Source organism: Papio anubis, chromosome 13 (genome assembly GCF_008728515.1).
Source record: "Papio anubis isolate 15944 chromosome 13, Panubis1.0, whole genome shotgun sequence".
Lineage (NCBI taxonomy): Eukaryota > Metazoa > Chordata > Mammalia > Primates > Cercopithecidae > Papio > Papio anubis.
In genome coordinates this window covers 78,204,500-78,220,653 of record NC_044988.1, presented here as the reverse complement: position 1 = coordinate 78,220,653, position 16,154 = coordinate 78,204,500, and the positions used below count along the sequence as shown (strand labels likewise).

The following is a 16,154-nucleotide window of genomic DNA, read 5'->3' as shown; positions in this document are numbered from 1 at the left end:
GGAGCTGTTTCATAGTCTGTAAAATAAATGACTGGCATTAGATATTCTCTAAGGTCCTGCTGGCAAAGCAAAATCTTTTTAAGTTCTTATGTGGCATTTAGTTTCCTAAGGAAAGTGAATTTTAGTTTCTTTGTTCTAACTGTAATTATTCTCACTTAGTTGCATGAATGTAGAGACTATCCTATTGTTAATTTTGGAGACAATCCTCTAATTTGAATTGAGGTTGGATTACTTCCAGGAAAAAAGAAGTCACTTCATTCAAATAGATTTAATTCAAAGTCAGATTTTTCTGAGAACAATGTTATTAAAAATGATCTATTTTTGGACAACCCCAAAATAACCTGTCATGTCATTTAAAAAAAAAAAAAAGGGCAAGATAAGAAGAAAAGATTTTGGAGTAATAGTGTCCAAAGATATCTAGTAAGAGTGAGCCATGCATTCCACCCAAAGTCAATAAAACCATGGGGTTTGTGTCACCCTTTAATCTGTTGTTTTTCCTGGGACCCAGTTTGTTCGTAGAGGTAGAGAGTAAAGATCTGGATCGCAACTATAGACAGATTCTGACCTCCCTGAGAGCAGGGGTTGTGTTCCACTTGTCATGTATGCTCAGCCTCTAGTACAGTGCTACAGTGCTTGCCATGATATAGGTTTTTAATAAATTTTGTTAAATACCTAATTGACTGTATCTCACATTGGTACTTTTTCAGAAGTATGCTAAAGAACTTATTAATGATCACAAAATGCCAATTTTCTTAGTGCTCTAAATATTGCACTCTTAATACTCTTAATGCTGTTTCATTCCTCACCAACTTTAAGACTAGCAGAAGCATTTTTCACCTAAGGGAGAAGCTACATGGGAAAGAACTGGTTGATAACAGAATGGAAAAGAGACAAGATTACTCAGCGAATAACCAGTTCATCTTTTAGAAACAGCATTAGCACTAGCACCAGGGGGTTAAAGGATGAATTAGATATCACTCCTGCCCTTGAGAGAAACTGTAAGCTCACCAGTGCTACACAACTCCTACTGTTACACAGGGAACTTTACACCCTCCCCTCAGTGGAACCCATGGAACTGCTTTGTGGCTTCTCTTTATCAATAGTTTTAAAGTGCTGATGTGGTGCTTGGTCACAAAATGTTATTGTTTGTTTTCTTTCCTTCATCACCCTTCTCCTTCTCCAACCCCCACTCCCCCACCCACACACACATCTGCAGCTTCATAGTACAGCGACACAGCTGGCAGCAGATCTATTAAAATACCATGCTGATCATGTGGTTCTAAAAGCATTAAAACTTACTGGAGTAGAAGGAAATTTAGAAGCTTTGGCTGAATATGCCTGTAAACTCTCTGAACAGAAAGAGCAGCTTGTTGAGGTGAGTAAACAAGGTGCTAAAGAAATTGTAGTTTAATAATGGCTTTATTAAACTATGTGGGAATGTTAACACGAATACACTTTTGGGTTAATTTATCTGAGCATTTTCTCTCTCCTTTGGAATCTTAAAAGCATAGCATGTATCTGTTCTGTTCCTGCAATGGTCTGGTCTCTAAAACAAAACAAAAAAAGTGCTAAGACCCACAAAGAACTTCTTAATCTTCTTTTCCTTATCCTCTCAGAGAAGTTAGACCTTGGAGTAGTCATGGAGGTATGTTGTATGACCTTGTTTCTGTTCGAATCCATCAGGGTCTCAGCAGGGAGGAGATGGCACACTCAAATTAGGATAATTTGAAGAGAGTTTAATAAAGAAACTATTTACAATTGCATAGACAGGGCATGGGGGAAACATACATGAGAGAGCAGTAATTGGGGCGAGTGGTAGCAAGGCTGGTACCACCCCAGGCCCACATTAACAGGGGAATGTGGAATGTGGAAGCCTTTCAGAGAACTGCCTTGAGAGCTTTGTGATTTTAGGACTAGGCCCAGAGACAGCCCAAGGCGACCCTCCTGGGAGGAGCATGGGAGTCGAGGAGCATGGGAGTCAAAGCCCATTCTCTCCTTGGTTCTGTTCATCTGTGGATGGGGCTTCCCACTGGATATCCCATTAGGATAATCCCAATTATCCAAACATAGGTGTAGACAATATAGGTCAGTCTCCCAGGGCAAATGGCAGATGTGAGAAGGGAGGAGAGCAGTTAAGGAGGGACAACGAGAAGACATCTGACACACAATTCCAAATCTTAGTTATGAGTTACTGATGCTTCACCTGACACTTGTGTTATAATTCCAGTTAGGCTTATTAATTGATATTCTGAGCCTTCTGCCTATTGAAAATGTCAGATATCTACTAGGAAAAAAAACCCAACTGTATTAGTCTATTCTCACTCTGCTGATAAAGACATACTCAAGACTGGATAATTTATAAAAAAAAAAAAGGGGGGGGGGCGGTTTAATGAACTCACAGTTCCACATGGCAGAGGAGGCCTCATAATCAAAGCAGAAGGCGAAGGAGGAGCAAAGGCACATCTTCCATGGCAGCAGGCAAGAGAGTATGTACAGGGGAATTCCCGTTTATAAAACCATCAGATCCTGTGAGACTTATTCACTATCACTAGAACAATATGGAGGAAACTGCCCCCGTGATTCAGTTACTTCCACCTGGTCCCGCCCTTGACATGCGGGGATTATTACCAATTCAAGGTGAGATTTGGGTGGGGACACAGCCAAACCATATCACCAACCAAACAAAAAACTGAACCCATGTATAGCTTATATGTGTGAGGTAATTGCTAGCCAACATGTATATAAACGCACAGATATGAACCATTTGGCGATCTTCACATAATCTAACATACCCTGCTCACCAAATCTCAAAGACTAATGGTTAAAAGGAACCTTTAGACGAATTGAACTGCCTTCCTCTCCTTTACTTGTTTACGTGGAAGCCTAAAAACTTCTGGGGGAACATTCTTAAAATGACTATAGATATAGCTTCTTCATTTAATAAATTTGATGCTGCTGTGTTTATAAACCAAATATTATAACTATAGGGAAATTGCTTATTTTAGGAATCCTGCAGCAAATCTTTTTAACATTGAAAAAAAAATGTTCTCTGATTTTCTGTTTTAAGCATCAAGATTTTCAGTAATTTCCTCTGATATAGGGTCTCTCCTTATTATACCAGTCTGCCTAATCCAATGTTAGCTCCATTGGAAGATGGTGTTGATAGAACGTGTAGCTTGTAGCAACTCTGACATAGTTTAGCTATGAGACCTTGAGCAAGTTACTTCTCTGAGCCAAATTTCTTTATATATAAAATATGTGGGCACTACTGGGTCCTTCCAAAGGTTCCTTATGTTTCTAATATTCTGTAACCACCTTGCTATGATTGGATAGGAAGTAGAAACAGTGTTATACCTTTATTGGTATCTGCTTTGTTCCCAGAGAATCTATTGGTGACCAATATAATATTATAATAATCTTCTCAGTAATGTTTAAAGTTTATTTTAATAGGTTTTAAGAAATTTTATTTGTAAAATTTTCTTTTTAATTATAAAATGATACTATGTATTGTGGAGGATGAGGATGTGAAAGTTAACTGTAGACATGTTTTCTTGTAGACCTGTCGATTGTTACGACACATATCTGGGACAGAACCTATGGAAATAACCTGTATACATGCAGAGGAGACATTTCAGGTGACTGGCCAACAGGTATGGTAATAGCAGATTGCTCCTTCTGTATTGTGTCCTATCTGAGTGTTGTAACAAATTGTGTGGATGGAAGCTATAAATGGTTCTTCGTAACTAAAGTCCACATCTATGTAGAGAAAGAAAGATAATGGAATTTCTGTTGGTAGTGTGCCAGAACATGGCTAACCTTCCATTGGAGCTGGTCATCTGCCATATTGGAGACTGGTTCATTTAACTAATACTCTAGTTTATATCTATTTTAAAGGAAGCTGTTTACAATGTACTTACTATAACATGTTTGGAGATTAAGTTATCATGACATAAGAAGCCATATGTTATGTAATATTCACATTTCAACCTAATATTCAAATACGTTTCATGGTAATAATTAGGACATGAGACTAAGACACAAACAAAACAATGTTATGATATTACTTATAAGATTCAATTGGGACCAGGCATGGTGGCTAACACCTGTAACCCAGCACTTTGCGAGGCTGATGTAGGAGGATCACTTGAGTACAGGAGTTTGAGACTACCCTGTGTCACACAGCAAGACCCTGTCTCTGCAAAAAATAAAAATTACGCATGTGCAGTGGTGCATACCTGTAGTCCTAGCTACTCAGGAGGCTGAGGCAGGGGGATAGCTTGAGTCCAGGAGTTTGAAGCTGTAGTGAGCTATGATTGTGTCACTGTACACCAGGCTGGGTGACAGAGCAAGTGTCCATATCTGGGGGAAAAAAAAAGATCCAATCAGAAGCAAAATAACTATCTTAAATTAGGCAAATAGTACATTATAGTGTTAAAATAATAATTATGATAACCAGAATTAGCAACCACTGAAAGAATGTTCTGTTCAATGTTAAATGAAAAAAGTAGGGTACAGATTTGTATGTATACAAATTATTTCCATAATTTCATATGTGTAGAAATGTATATACATATGAAAATACCTATATGACAATATCCTTGTGTAGCTAGGGTTTTTTTTCTGGATTTTCTATAGTAGAGGTAACATTTGTCCCTATAATCTTTTTAAAAGCTTTTTTAAAACTGATCATCTCATTTAATACTGTTCCTGTCAAATTAATCTAAGGAAAGTGTTTAAAGACAGAGCTTCCTCCTTTTTTTTTTTTTTTGTTTTGTTTTTTTTTGAGACAGAGTCTCGCTCTGTCGCCCAGGCTGGAGTGCAGTGGCGCGATTTCGGCTCACTGCAGCCTCTGCCTCCCAGGTTCAAGTGATTCTCCAGCCTCAGCCTCCTAAGTAGCTGGTATTACAGGCATTTGCCACCACACCTGGCTAATTTTTTTATTTTTAGTAGAGACAGGGTTTCACTGTGTTGGTCAGGTTGGTCTCAAACCCCTGACCTTGTGATCCCCCCACCTCAGCCTCCCAAAGTGCTGGGATTACAGGCGTGAGCCACCGTGCCCAGCTGTTGCCTTCTTTTTTAGAGTCTAAGCTGTAAAATAAAGTTTTGCAGTTGTTCTTTTATTTATATTTTAATTTATACTTTATTTATATCCGTTTATTTACTGTCAGCCAAAAGGATTCCTCCTAACTTGCAATATTGGGCAGTAGAGGTTGAGTCCCTGGATCTTTGATTTATAGCTGAGAACAGTGCAAGTGACCTAGACTCAATGACGGCATGTGCCCTCTAGGAGAATCATGTTGGATGTTGGAGGGATGATCTCATGCTCTCCTGTAGAGAACAGTGTCAAAGGCTTATCATGAAAGCAGGAATTATATGAATGAACCTCCACAATGATTATCTGCTGAACACTTTATTACAACCAGGGGACATGTTTGCTGGGAGAAACTGTGTCTTCAATATTGGTATGAGAGTCACTCTTCTTGCCTTGGCTGCGAATGTATTCCAATAGAACTGGAGGGCTTGACTCTCCTGCCATATGCAATCAGTTGTTGCTCCTATCCTGAGGCCCTGCTTGCCATCTGGTTGCAATTTTTGGTTTATTGTTTCTATTGCAGCAGAGATATTAGGAATAGTCATATTTTCTTCCCCAGGATAGTGGCAGAGCATGTTGTTAATAACGTGTATAACTTGAGAAGCTTTTTCTGTTCCCAAAGCCTCAGCTTCCACTCCTAGTCTTTGCCATCTGCCTCACAAAAGGATAATTTAAGGACATTGAGCATGCCTCTGGGATAATTTATTTCTGGATATCTCTGCTTTGGCAATGTTATTTTTATACTTCCTTTAAAATGTTAGACATACTGAGTGAACAACTGAACAGTTTGTACACTAGTTGAGAGGAGAGCAATGCCGAAATCTAGCCTGTAGTCCATGGCAAGTTATGTGCCTGCTTTCCCTGAAGAGGGGAACCTTGTTCTTGTAACACTGCCATCTGTTTGGCAAGTGCTGTGCCTTTGACACTATGCCCACCCCAGAGGGAGGAGCACCTAGTTGTAATTCATTCAAAGGAACCAACTATTAATATATTAGCTAACATGGCCCTGATCATATTAATCTTCTATAAGTTCTCCAATGACTTTCTCACTCAGAAGAAAATTTTACCATCTATGCTTATCCATTACATGGCCACTGGCCACCTTCCTTTTGCTCATGTCAGTCTGTTCCTCTGGCTTACTTGCTATTCCTCGAACACTCCAGAAATGTTTCTGCCTCATCCCAAATGACTGCTCCTCGATTTCCCTGTAGCTCCCTTACCTTTTCAGTGACCCTCTAACTTAAAATACTGTGACCACCTAAAGCCCTCCATCATTCTCACCCTTTATTTTGATACATACTTTTTATTCCCTTCTAAAATATTTTATAATTTATTTTAATTGTGTCTCTCCCCACTGCTTGTTATAAGGTGAGTCCCATGAAGCCAGGGACATTTATCTGTTTCATTCCCAGCTGTTTCCCCAGCACCTGGAATGTGGACACAGTGCCTACCAGTATGTAGTAGGTGAATGAATAGTCGTGTTAGTTGTATACATATGTGTGTGTGAATAATCTTATATAATAAACTCCATGGAACAGCAACATCACTTGTTAGTAATGGGCATCTCTATCACATTGTCCTGTTAATTTCCCTCATAGCACTTATCATAATTTATAATATTTTAATTGTGTGCTTGTTTATTGTTCCAAATCCCCACTAGAGTATAAGCTTCATAATAGAGGGCTTTTATCTTCTTTTTTATCACCTTATCCCCAGCACCTAGTATTATTTTTACACATAGTGGATTCTCTAAAATACTACTTACTGGATGAGTGTTTGATATAATATCCCCAGTCTGTGAAACAAGAAGGTAGAAAGAATCAAGGACTGTTGTCATGAATAGAAGGTGAAGTGGTAGAAGGATCTGCTGTGAATGTATCAAGACTGAACTCTGAATTCCTAGATCCTGGATCTTTGTGTGTGTGTGTGTGTTTTATTTAATGGGCCATCAGGAGATTTCGGTAGGTTGGTCTGGTCGATGGCTTCTATTTTGAGGTAGAAGCTAAAGTTTAATTTCTATTGAATGTCAGGTCAGGAGGTGTGTGAAGACTCAACCCAGCCATCTATTTTCTGCCTACATTACAATTAGCATCCATCAAGTCCTTTGTGTTAGAGAGTGATTATTATATGAAAGATAAAATGTTAATTGATTCATTAATTCATTCATGTAGTAGCTAACACTAAATAAAACCCCAAATGCCAAAATCTCAGGCTTAATATAATAGCAGTTTATTTCTCACTTGTATTAAGTCCTGATTAATGGTATGTCTTTTTCCCTCTTGGCAATCTGGTCTCCTTTCATTTTGTGCCTCGTTAGCCCTTAGGACCTCAGAGTCCCTACTGGATCCTGTGCACTGAACCATCAGATGTGGAAGGGAGAGAGCACTGAGGGGCATGAGGGAGGTTTGGATCAGTTATGATGGAAGTGGTGACCCACATTCAAGTGAGGACGGAACTCAGTCTCTTGGCCTTACGTCTCCACTAGGGAGGCTGGGAAATGTAATCTTCCTGTGTATCCAGAGGGAAGACAAACAGATTTTGATGAAAACATAGCAGTCTCTGCAACAATTCATTTATTTATTCAACACATTTATTCAGCCCATGTGGTGGTATGTAAAAGTACCAGGATGATTTCTGCCCTCTTTACAAGTGTTTTGTGAGAGGCAGTGTGATGTGATGGAAAGAGCCTGAACTTGAATCAGGTAGATCTGTGTTTAGATATCAACTCTGTATATACTTGTAATAGGATCTGGCACAAGTTACTGGGTATCTCTGAGCTTCAACTTTTCCAGCTGAAAGATGGGAACAATGCTTATTTGGGAAAAGTAGTATTTTATTTGTATATTTTGGGTGATTTTAATGTATTAATATATCTCAAACACAAACACAGTATCTCAAGCATGTATCTACCAACTACTTATGGGTGTATATATATGTTACTTATTATTATCACTACCTTTCCTGCTACTACCACTGCTGCTACCACCACCACTATTACTGCTACCTTTGCTACTCTGTATACAGTACACTTTTTATGGTCTGAGTATAACTCTTTGAATTATTCTATGGGAACAACTTTGTTCAGTTTTACTTGAATGAAGAGAATTGCTCCCTGAATGCAGGTTTGTATATAATAATGCATACTATTTATCTGCAGGTCAGATTATAAGATACAGCAAATTTTGTCCTACTGTGTGTCTTCATATTGCCCAACATGGAGCTTGTGTATGGAAATTACTTCATAGTTGTTTATTGAGTTGAATTGAACAGCAGATTTACTTACCTTTGGTCTCCAAAGTTATTCTGAGGGCTAAGATTTTGAAATTCACACAGGTGTGTATTGTGTTTCTTTAGATAATTTCTGCTGCTGAAACATTGACATTGCATCCATCTAGTAAAATTGCTAAAGAAAACCTAGATGTGTTTTGTGAAGCTTGGGAATCCCAAATTAGTGACATGTCAACACTGCTAAGAGAAATCAGTGATGTGTTTGAAGGAAGACGAGGTGAGAAACTATCCACATAACGAAATGTGTTATTATTTTAATGTAACTCTTGTTAGTTTTTTAATGCCAAACCTCAACTGCAAATGAATTCTTGTTGTAACCCTGCTGGGTTATTTTTGTAGTAAAATATTGTTCACAAAAAAATTACAAAAATATTATTTTATCCTCCTTTATTTTAGTAGCCAAGCAGTAAAGTTTGTTGTACAACAGTGTAGTAGGGCAGGTGTGGTGGCTCACGCTTGTAATCCCAGTGCTTTGGGAGGCCGAGGCAGGTGGATCATTTTGAAGTCAGTTGTTCGAGACCAGCCTGGCCAACATGGTGAAACCCTGTTTCTACTAAAAATACAAAAATAAGCCGAATGTGTTGATGTGTGCCTGTAATCCCAGCTACTACAGCTGAGACATGAGAATCACTTGAACCCGGGAGGCGGAAGTTGCAGTGAGCTGAGATGGCGCCACTGTACTCCAGCCTGGGTGACAGGGCAAGACTCTGTCTCAAAAACAAGACAAAACAAAACAAAAACAGCATAGTAGATCTCTGAATTAATATTAACATTCTAGTTTTCCTGTTGAAATTGTCATTTACTTCTTCTAAATTGTTGTTTAGTTATAATGCAACAGCTCTTTTATAATGCAATAATTCTCTGTTTTAATTCTAATAACTTAATAATGAAATGAATGTAGTTATTTGATTTTTGAATTGCTTTCCTTCCACTTGGATGGAATCTCTTTCCTTGATGACTACATAATCTTGGAATATTGCCTGTGGTGGGTAAGTTCATTGGTATTTCTACAACATGTAGAATAGCGCCATACAATGTATAGGAAAGCATCATTTTTATTCTTTATTTTAATATTGAGTGGAAGTTTTGTTTATTTCCCATTGTACTGTGTGTCCTGTTATTTATGTTTACATGTTTATATTTTTTCTCTTCAAATGGCTTCTGTAGTGTCAAAGCTTGCTTATTTTTTTAAATAAAATGTCATTTAAAGTTATTATATCAAATTACATATTTTTTACTAAGTATGCCCATTTAAACATTTCATATTTTAAAAATACTCATTTAGGATAAATGTTAATTTGCTTAAAAATCAGGCATAATAGAATTATAGCTGTAACATTTGGAAAGTATGATAAATGTTTACCATGCTTCCATATTTAAAAATTTCTGTAATAGTCAAATGGCATATGATTTTGATGCTTTGTAACATATTTATAGTTACATAGATTTTTATATGAGCCAAATTTCAGATATTAAAAGGTAAATGATATAATTGATCCACCTTTAAAAGGAAGAGTGGTCACTTAGCCTTAAGGACTGTTGGGAAATGAAGAGCAGTGGCTTGCTGTGGTGATAAGATACCTGGTGTGGGTTATCCTGGAGTATCTGTAAGGCCCAGCTCTTTCTGAAACTGGTGTTAGGCTGTTCCCTGCTCTCAGCCCAAGGGTCCTTGGCTCAATAATGAAAGTCTTAGATTGAGTGATCTCAGTGACCTGTCAGCTCTAAAAGTCTTTTGTGAGCACTACCTGAAGTTAGTGTACTTTCGACTTCTGGGCATAGAATATACCGTGCACTGTGTCTTTATCCTGCCTGGCTCTCTTTAAAGGCCAGAGGAATATTGTCTTCTGGCTTTATCAGTTGTCATCAGCTCATGAAAATAGGGAGGCTGGAGGAGTACCACAGAATGGCTATTTTTCTGGCATGTGATTGACTCTGCGTACTTGTAAACGTGTTCCACGTGCACTGTGAGAAGCTTTACTAATAGCTGCAGCCATTCTGAAAAGAATATGGTGTCAAGCCTGGCCAGTTGCTTCTCCTCTTTACCAGAATGCCATTAAGCGTAGTACAGGTTTCTCCTATACTGTTTTCAGTGCTGAATAGGTTTTTGTTTTCATTCATGTAAACATGGGCTATGGCTGACTTTTCACTACTTGTACTTCTTCCGTGTCCCTAGGCCAGTGAGTTCATCATCATCTGAAACGGACATGGTTCTAGTCTTCTTGACCAAGGGCCTGAGCCCCCTTCCTCTTTGTGTTTAAGATCCTCACAGTTTCTCAACCAGGCTGTTAGACCAACATTTTGGTCTATCTTTTATCTTTTATTTCCTTAAGAAGAGGAGTTATAACAGCCTTTTCCCCCCTCTCAAGAAAGATAGCAGTCATTTAACAGTTATTCTCTGCCTTAATCCCAGGCGATGTTCTGAGTAGCAACTACAGTAGCAATTAAAAGTTGATAAGCTTGGCAAGGGGGTTTTCTTTCTATAAATACAAGTAATTTTTTTCACTTAAAACAGAAAACAAACCCAAGTTGCATTTTCCATCAAGAGGTCTCTTCCTTCCTCTGAGATCTGAGTGCTAATCTCATGTTAGGGATAGAATTGGGTAGAAGTTGAAATCCAGGTTCTAGGCCGGGCGCGGTGGCTCAAGCCTGTAATCCCAGCACTTTGGGAGGCCGAGACGGGTGGATCACGAGGTCAGGAGATCGAGACCATCCTGGCTAACACGGTGAAACCCCGTCTCTACCAAGAAATACAAAAAACTAGCCGGGCGAGGTGGCGGGTGCCTGTAGTCCCAGCTACTCGGGAGGCTGAGGCCGGAGAATGGCGTGAACCCGGGAGGCGGAGCTTGCAGTGAGCTGAGATCCGGCCACTGCACTCCAGCCTGGGCGACAGAGCGAGACTCCGTCTCAAAAAAAAAAAAAAAAAAAAAAGAAATCCAGGTTCTGAAGTGGACAGCCTAGGTTCCAATCCTGCCTCTGCTATTTCCTAACTTAATCTCTCTGTGCTTCAAGTTTTACATCTGCAAAATGAGGATAATGATGACAAAACTACCTAATATGGTAAGTGTGAAGATTAAATAAAATAAGTTAATTCACAGTAAATTCTCAATAAATGTTACCTCTATCAGCCTCAGCATCATGACCACTGTTACCTTGCAGTAAAACTAAATAGTTTATGAGAAAACATTAGGTCTGATTTCTCTTCCTTAACCTCAGTCTCTCCGACTTTCTGGCATCCCTCTCTCCCTATGTCCTTTCTCCTACTCTACTCTAGGGAGGACTAGCCTGTCTGGCCCCACCATAGAAAAATCTCTAGATCTGCAGAAGCAAAGGTAAACTCCTTGCTGCTTTGTACAAATGAAGCTCATCCCTTCTCCAATGGTGAATTGACACCCTCTGAAAGATTCCTCTCACCGGACATCTAATGCAACATTAATTCAGTGTCCTCCTTTTCTGTCTCCGAGATTTGCCTTTCTTCTACCAAAGTTAGGCTCTTTAAAAAAAAATAGCTAGGGAAGTTTAAGGAAAAGTAAAAGCCACAGGCTACTAAGGTCTGTGTGGATAACATTGTAAACATGATCCTTCAGGGGTCTATGACTATTATAACCATAAAAATAACAGTAGCTGCCATCTATTGAGAATTTACTGGGTTCCAGGTACTTTCATAAGTACTGGATGTCCATTTTCTCATTTAATCCTCTCAGTAACCTGGAGACAGGTATTATTTCCACATATTACGTATGATGAAACTGAGGCTCAAAGTATCCCACAGTGAGTAAACTACAGGAGCTGGGACCCTTACTGAGGTTTGAATGATGCCAAAGATGAAATTTTATTAACTACCTATACTCCATTACTCAAGCAGTTAAACTCCACTCCAATCCTAAAGTTTTCTAACGAGAATGAACCAATTCTGTGAAAAATGCTCAGACTGCAGCTCTGAGTTCTGCTTTTTTCCCTCCCAAAGCTATTCCAGAAATGACTGAGAGATCCCAGGAAGTACAGAGCAAGGAACAAGTAATGACTGGATTCTTGTTTTGGTTGGCCCACTTATTGTCTGAGGCCGGCTAAATTACAGAAGAGATAAAACAATCTGTTAGTAATGGAATCCTGGGCACATTACCTGCCGTTTTGAGTTGTTTCTTTATTTCAATGGACATAAATGAAATAATGTGTCATAGTGCTTGCACATCCTATACCTGTTTTCAGACTACATGAGCACTGTAGTTTCTTTTACTTTCAAGTTGGATATTATATAAATAATCTCTTCTTTAGGTTCAGTTAACTTATGTTCAAAAAATCAGCATTACCCAAACTTCCTAAGGATGGAACAGAAATTCCTTCTTATGTGGGAAACTCCTCAGCCTTTAGTCAATGGGACACCTATTGTTTCACTGGGAAAGTGCCTCTCTCTTCAGAAAGGGTTTATGTAGGGTTCATTGAGATGGAGTTGGTTGATTGTGTGTACTGCCTTTATTTGTCCTGATTTTTATCATGAACCTCATGAGCATAGCTTTTTCCTCAAAGAAGTCCAACTCTGGGTTAACCATTACTGACTGAACTGAGTCCAGTGCCACAGTGTTGTTCTTCCTGTTATGCATGGTTGGTGTGACAAACCTGCCCATTACCTTGCACCTGCCCACTACTTTCATACAAAGGTGTATTCTTCAGGTCCTGATTTATCTTTGCTGCTGTTATAACTCCTGTTATGACTATTGTTGAAAAGCCATTGCTGTATTCTAGCCACTTTAGTTCTGCTCTGCATAACTTGACTCCTGTGATTGGCAAACTACCAGACACACTTGTAAGTATCATTTAACCATCCAACTAAGTGGTAAACATCACGCTAAGCAATAAGAGGGAGGCTTTAGTGTTCACATGCTAAAAGTTAGTCTGAGAGCTAGGTCATTGTTCACCTTAACCCCAGACACTTAAATTTCACACAAGGACCTCCTGGGATTATTTCAAGAAGGTAAAAATCAATACTTGTCTTCCTGTCTTCTGCTTTCATCCCATTCTGCCTTCTCACCCAAACCTCCAGAGAGGCCGTGGCCCTTGTGTTAGAAGGGACCAGACCTAAAAGACTCCACTTTTCCTTAGTGGTGAATATATGTCAGTTTAGAATTCGAGATTATTTTGAACAATAAATGTCAGAAAAAAGCCTTATCTCAGAGGTTGCAGTCTCTATCCCTCCTTTAAGGAAGCTGAATTCCCTTTGTTCTATTTGAATCATTTCAGAGTAAATATGACTACACTTCAGTTTATAGAGATGCAGCTCTAACTAAACTATGTAGGGCAGTTATGATCATGGATGGCATACTTTCATAAACCACTTTTTTTTTTTTTTTTAATCAAGGATCCTGCCAAGAATCTTAATTTGGTTTTCAGTTCTACTGAAATTTTCATTTTCTCATTTTCCTGGTAGCCCTATTTCATAGCCCTGCACTTACATTATCGTTTGGCAGATTGGATGCCACTTAAAATGGGGGCACAGGAAGATAAACATGTTCGTGGGTAAAGATGAATTTATTTGGGGATGGTAGGAGCCTGCAACAAGGGAGTCATCTGTCCAGAGAAGAGATGATGGCCTACACTAGGGTGATGATAGTCAAGATGAAGATAAGGGGACTAATTTAAGAAGAATTTAAAAACTAATATTGGTAGAGTTTATCGGTCAATTGAATATGGAGGTGAGGGAGAGGGAGGAGTTGGAGGATGATAGCTGGGTTTAGAATAGAATACTTCGGCCGGGCGCGGTGGCTCAAGCCTGTAATCCCAGCACTTTGGGAGGCCGAGATGGGCGGATCACGAGGTCAGGAGATCGAGACCATGCTGGCTAACACAGTGAAACCCCGTCTCTACTAAAAAATACAAAAAATTAGCCGGGCGAGGTGGCGGGCGCCTGTGGTCCCAGCTACTCGGGAGGCTGAGGCGGGAGAATGGCGTGAACCCAGGAGGCGGAGCTTGCAGTGAGCTGAGATCCGGCCACTGCACTCCAGCCTGGGCGACAGAGCGAGACTCCGTCTCAAAAAAAAAAAAAAAAAAAAGAATAGAATACTTCATTCCTGCTCCTGAGTTTAGCTGATAAGCTGCCTATCCTTTAGTGGTCAGGGATTAATTTTAAGTGGGTCTGGGGATGTTAATTTTTTAATTGATCATACTATATAGAGTGCCTCCAGAACTAAAGATAGCTAATTATAAGAAATGTGAATCAGGGATAATTTAGCACATTTTCAGTGAAATAATAAGTCTTTTCCATTCTTGGGGAATTAGCTTTATTTTGTAGATATACAGAAAGGCTCTACATATTGTAACTGAGAACATTTCTCAATTAGGTTTTCATAAGAAATAATTGCAGTGCTCCCTTAAGATGAGAGGGCCTTTGAACTTAATTGCGAACTTAATTTATATGAAGGTATAAACTCAGAAGATGGCACAATTGTAGTGTTGACTAAACTGGATTTAGGGAGTATTAAACATACAACACCTCGTTGAGGACAGTGCTTTGAAGACAATTCTATATATCAAATCTGTACTAAGTATATTTTCTCCAAATAGTCCTGTTTTTCCAACTATTTTTAATGTTTATAGTATGATAGAGTTTGTTTATGCTACTTCTTTGATATAACAGCTAAACATAATTTAGCCAGTTTATTTTATTATTATTATTATATTTTAGAGACAGGATCTCACTTTGTCACCCAGGCTGGTGTGCAGTGGTGTGATCATAGCTCACTGCAGCCTCAAACTCCTGGGTTCAAGGGATCCTCCCACATATCTAGAACTATAGGTGCTGGCCACCATACCTGGATAATTTTTTTTTCCCCCCAGAGATGGGAGTCTCGCTGTGTTACCCAGGCTAGTCTTTTTTTTTTTTTTTTGATATCGAGTCTCACCCTGTCACCCAGGCTGGGGTGCTGTGGTGTGATCTCGGCTCACTGCGAGCTCTGCCTCTTGGGTTCACGCCATTCTCCTGCTTCAGCTTCCCGAGTAGCTGGGACTACAGGCGCCCACCACCACACCCGGCTAATTTATTTTTTGTATTTTTAGTAGAGACAGAGTTTCACTGTTAGCCAGGATGGTCTCGATCTTCTGACCTCGTAATCCACCAGCCTCGGCCTCCCAAAGTGCTGGGATTACAGGCGTGAGCCACCGCACCCAGCCTACTCAGGCTGGTCTTGAACTCTTTGCCTCAAGTTACCCTCCTGCACTGGCCTCCCAAAGTGCTGGGATTAGGAACATAAGCCACCATGCCTGGCTGAGCCAGTTTTTTTTTTTTTTTCTGCTTAGAATCAATGGCAATAATTAGATGCACATAGAAATAACATCTGTAATTAGCTGAGCGTGATGGCGTGCACCTGTAGTCTCAGCTACTCGGGAGGCTGAGGCACGAGAATCGCTTGAACCCAGGAGGTGGAGATTGCAGTGAGCTGAGATTGCACCACTGCACTTCAGCCTGGGCAACAGAATGAGACTCTGTCTCAAAAAAAAAAAAAAAAAAAAGTGGGAAATAATGTCTATAATTAACTGTAATTTAGATCTCTGTTAGAATTAGATTGCTTTTTCTTGTGTTATTGTCAACTTGTTTGGTTTCTGTTGGCACTGGGGGAAAGAAGAATCTTACCTGCATAGTATGTGGAGGAGGCCTATCTGAAAAAATGATCAATTTTGCAATTATCCTCAAATTCGTATAAATCATTCTGAGTCTAACTGAAGGATGGGAATAGGAAGCAAAACAAAGTATCTGTAAGAGGACCAGAGGGATTAGAACTATCAA

At 39.4% G+C, this 16,154-nt stretch overlaps 1 protein-coding gene across 2 annotated transcripts in view; it reads left to right on the top strand.

Annotated features, from left to right (window-relative positions):
* Positions 1 to 16,154, top strand: part of CTNNAL1 (catenin alpha like 1) — a 72,546-nt gene that overhangs the window by 38,596 nt on the left and 17,796 nt on the right. For both annotated transcript variants that reach the window (XM_003911393.3, XM_009188352.3), the window contains exons 9-11: positions 1,217 to 1,375; positions 3,558 to 3,650; positions 8,447 to 8,597. In XM_003911393.3, coding sequence (XP_003911442.1) covers positions 1,217 to 1,375; positions 3,558 to 3,650; positions 8,447 to 8,597 — 403 coding nt within the window. The remainder of the gene's footprint in view (positions 1 to 1,216; positions 1,376 to 3,557; positions 3,651 to 8,446; positions 8,598 to 16,154) is intronic.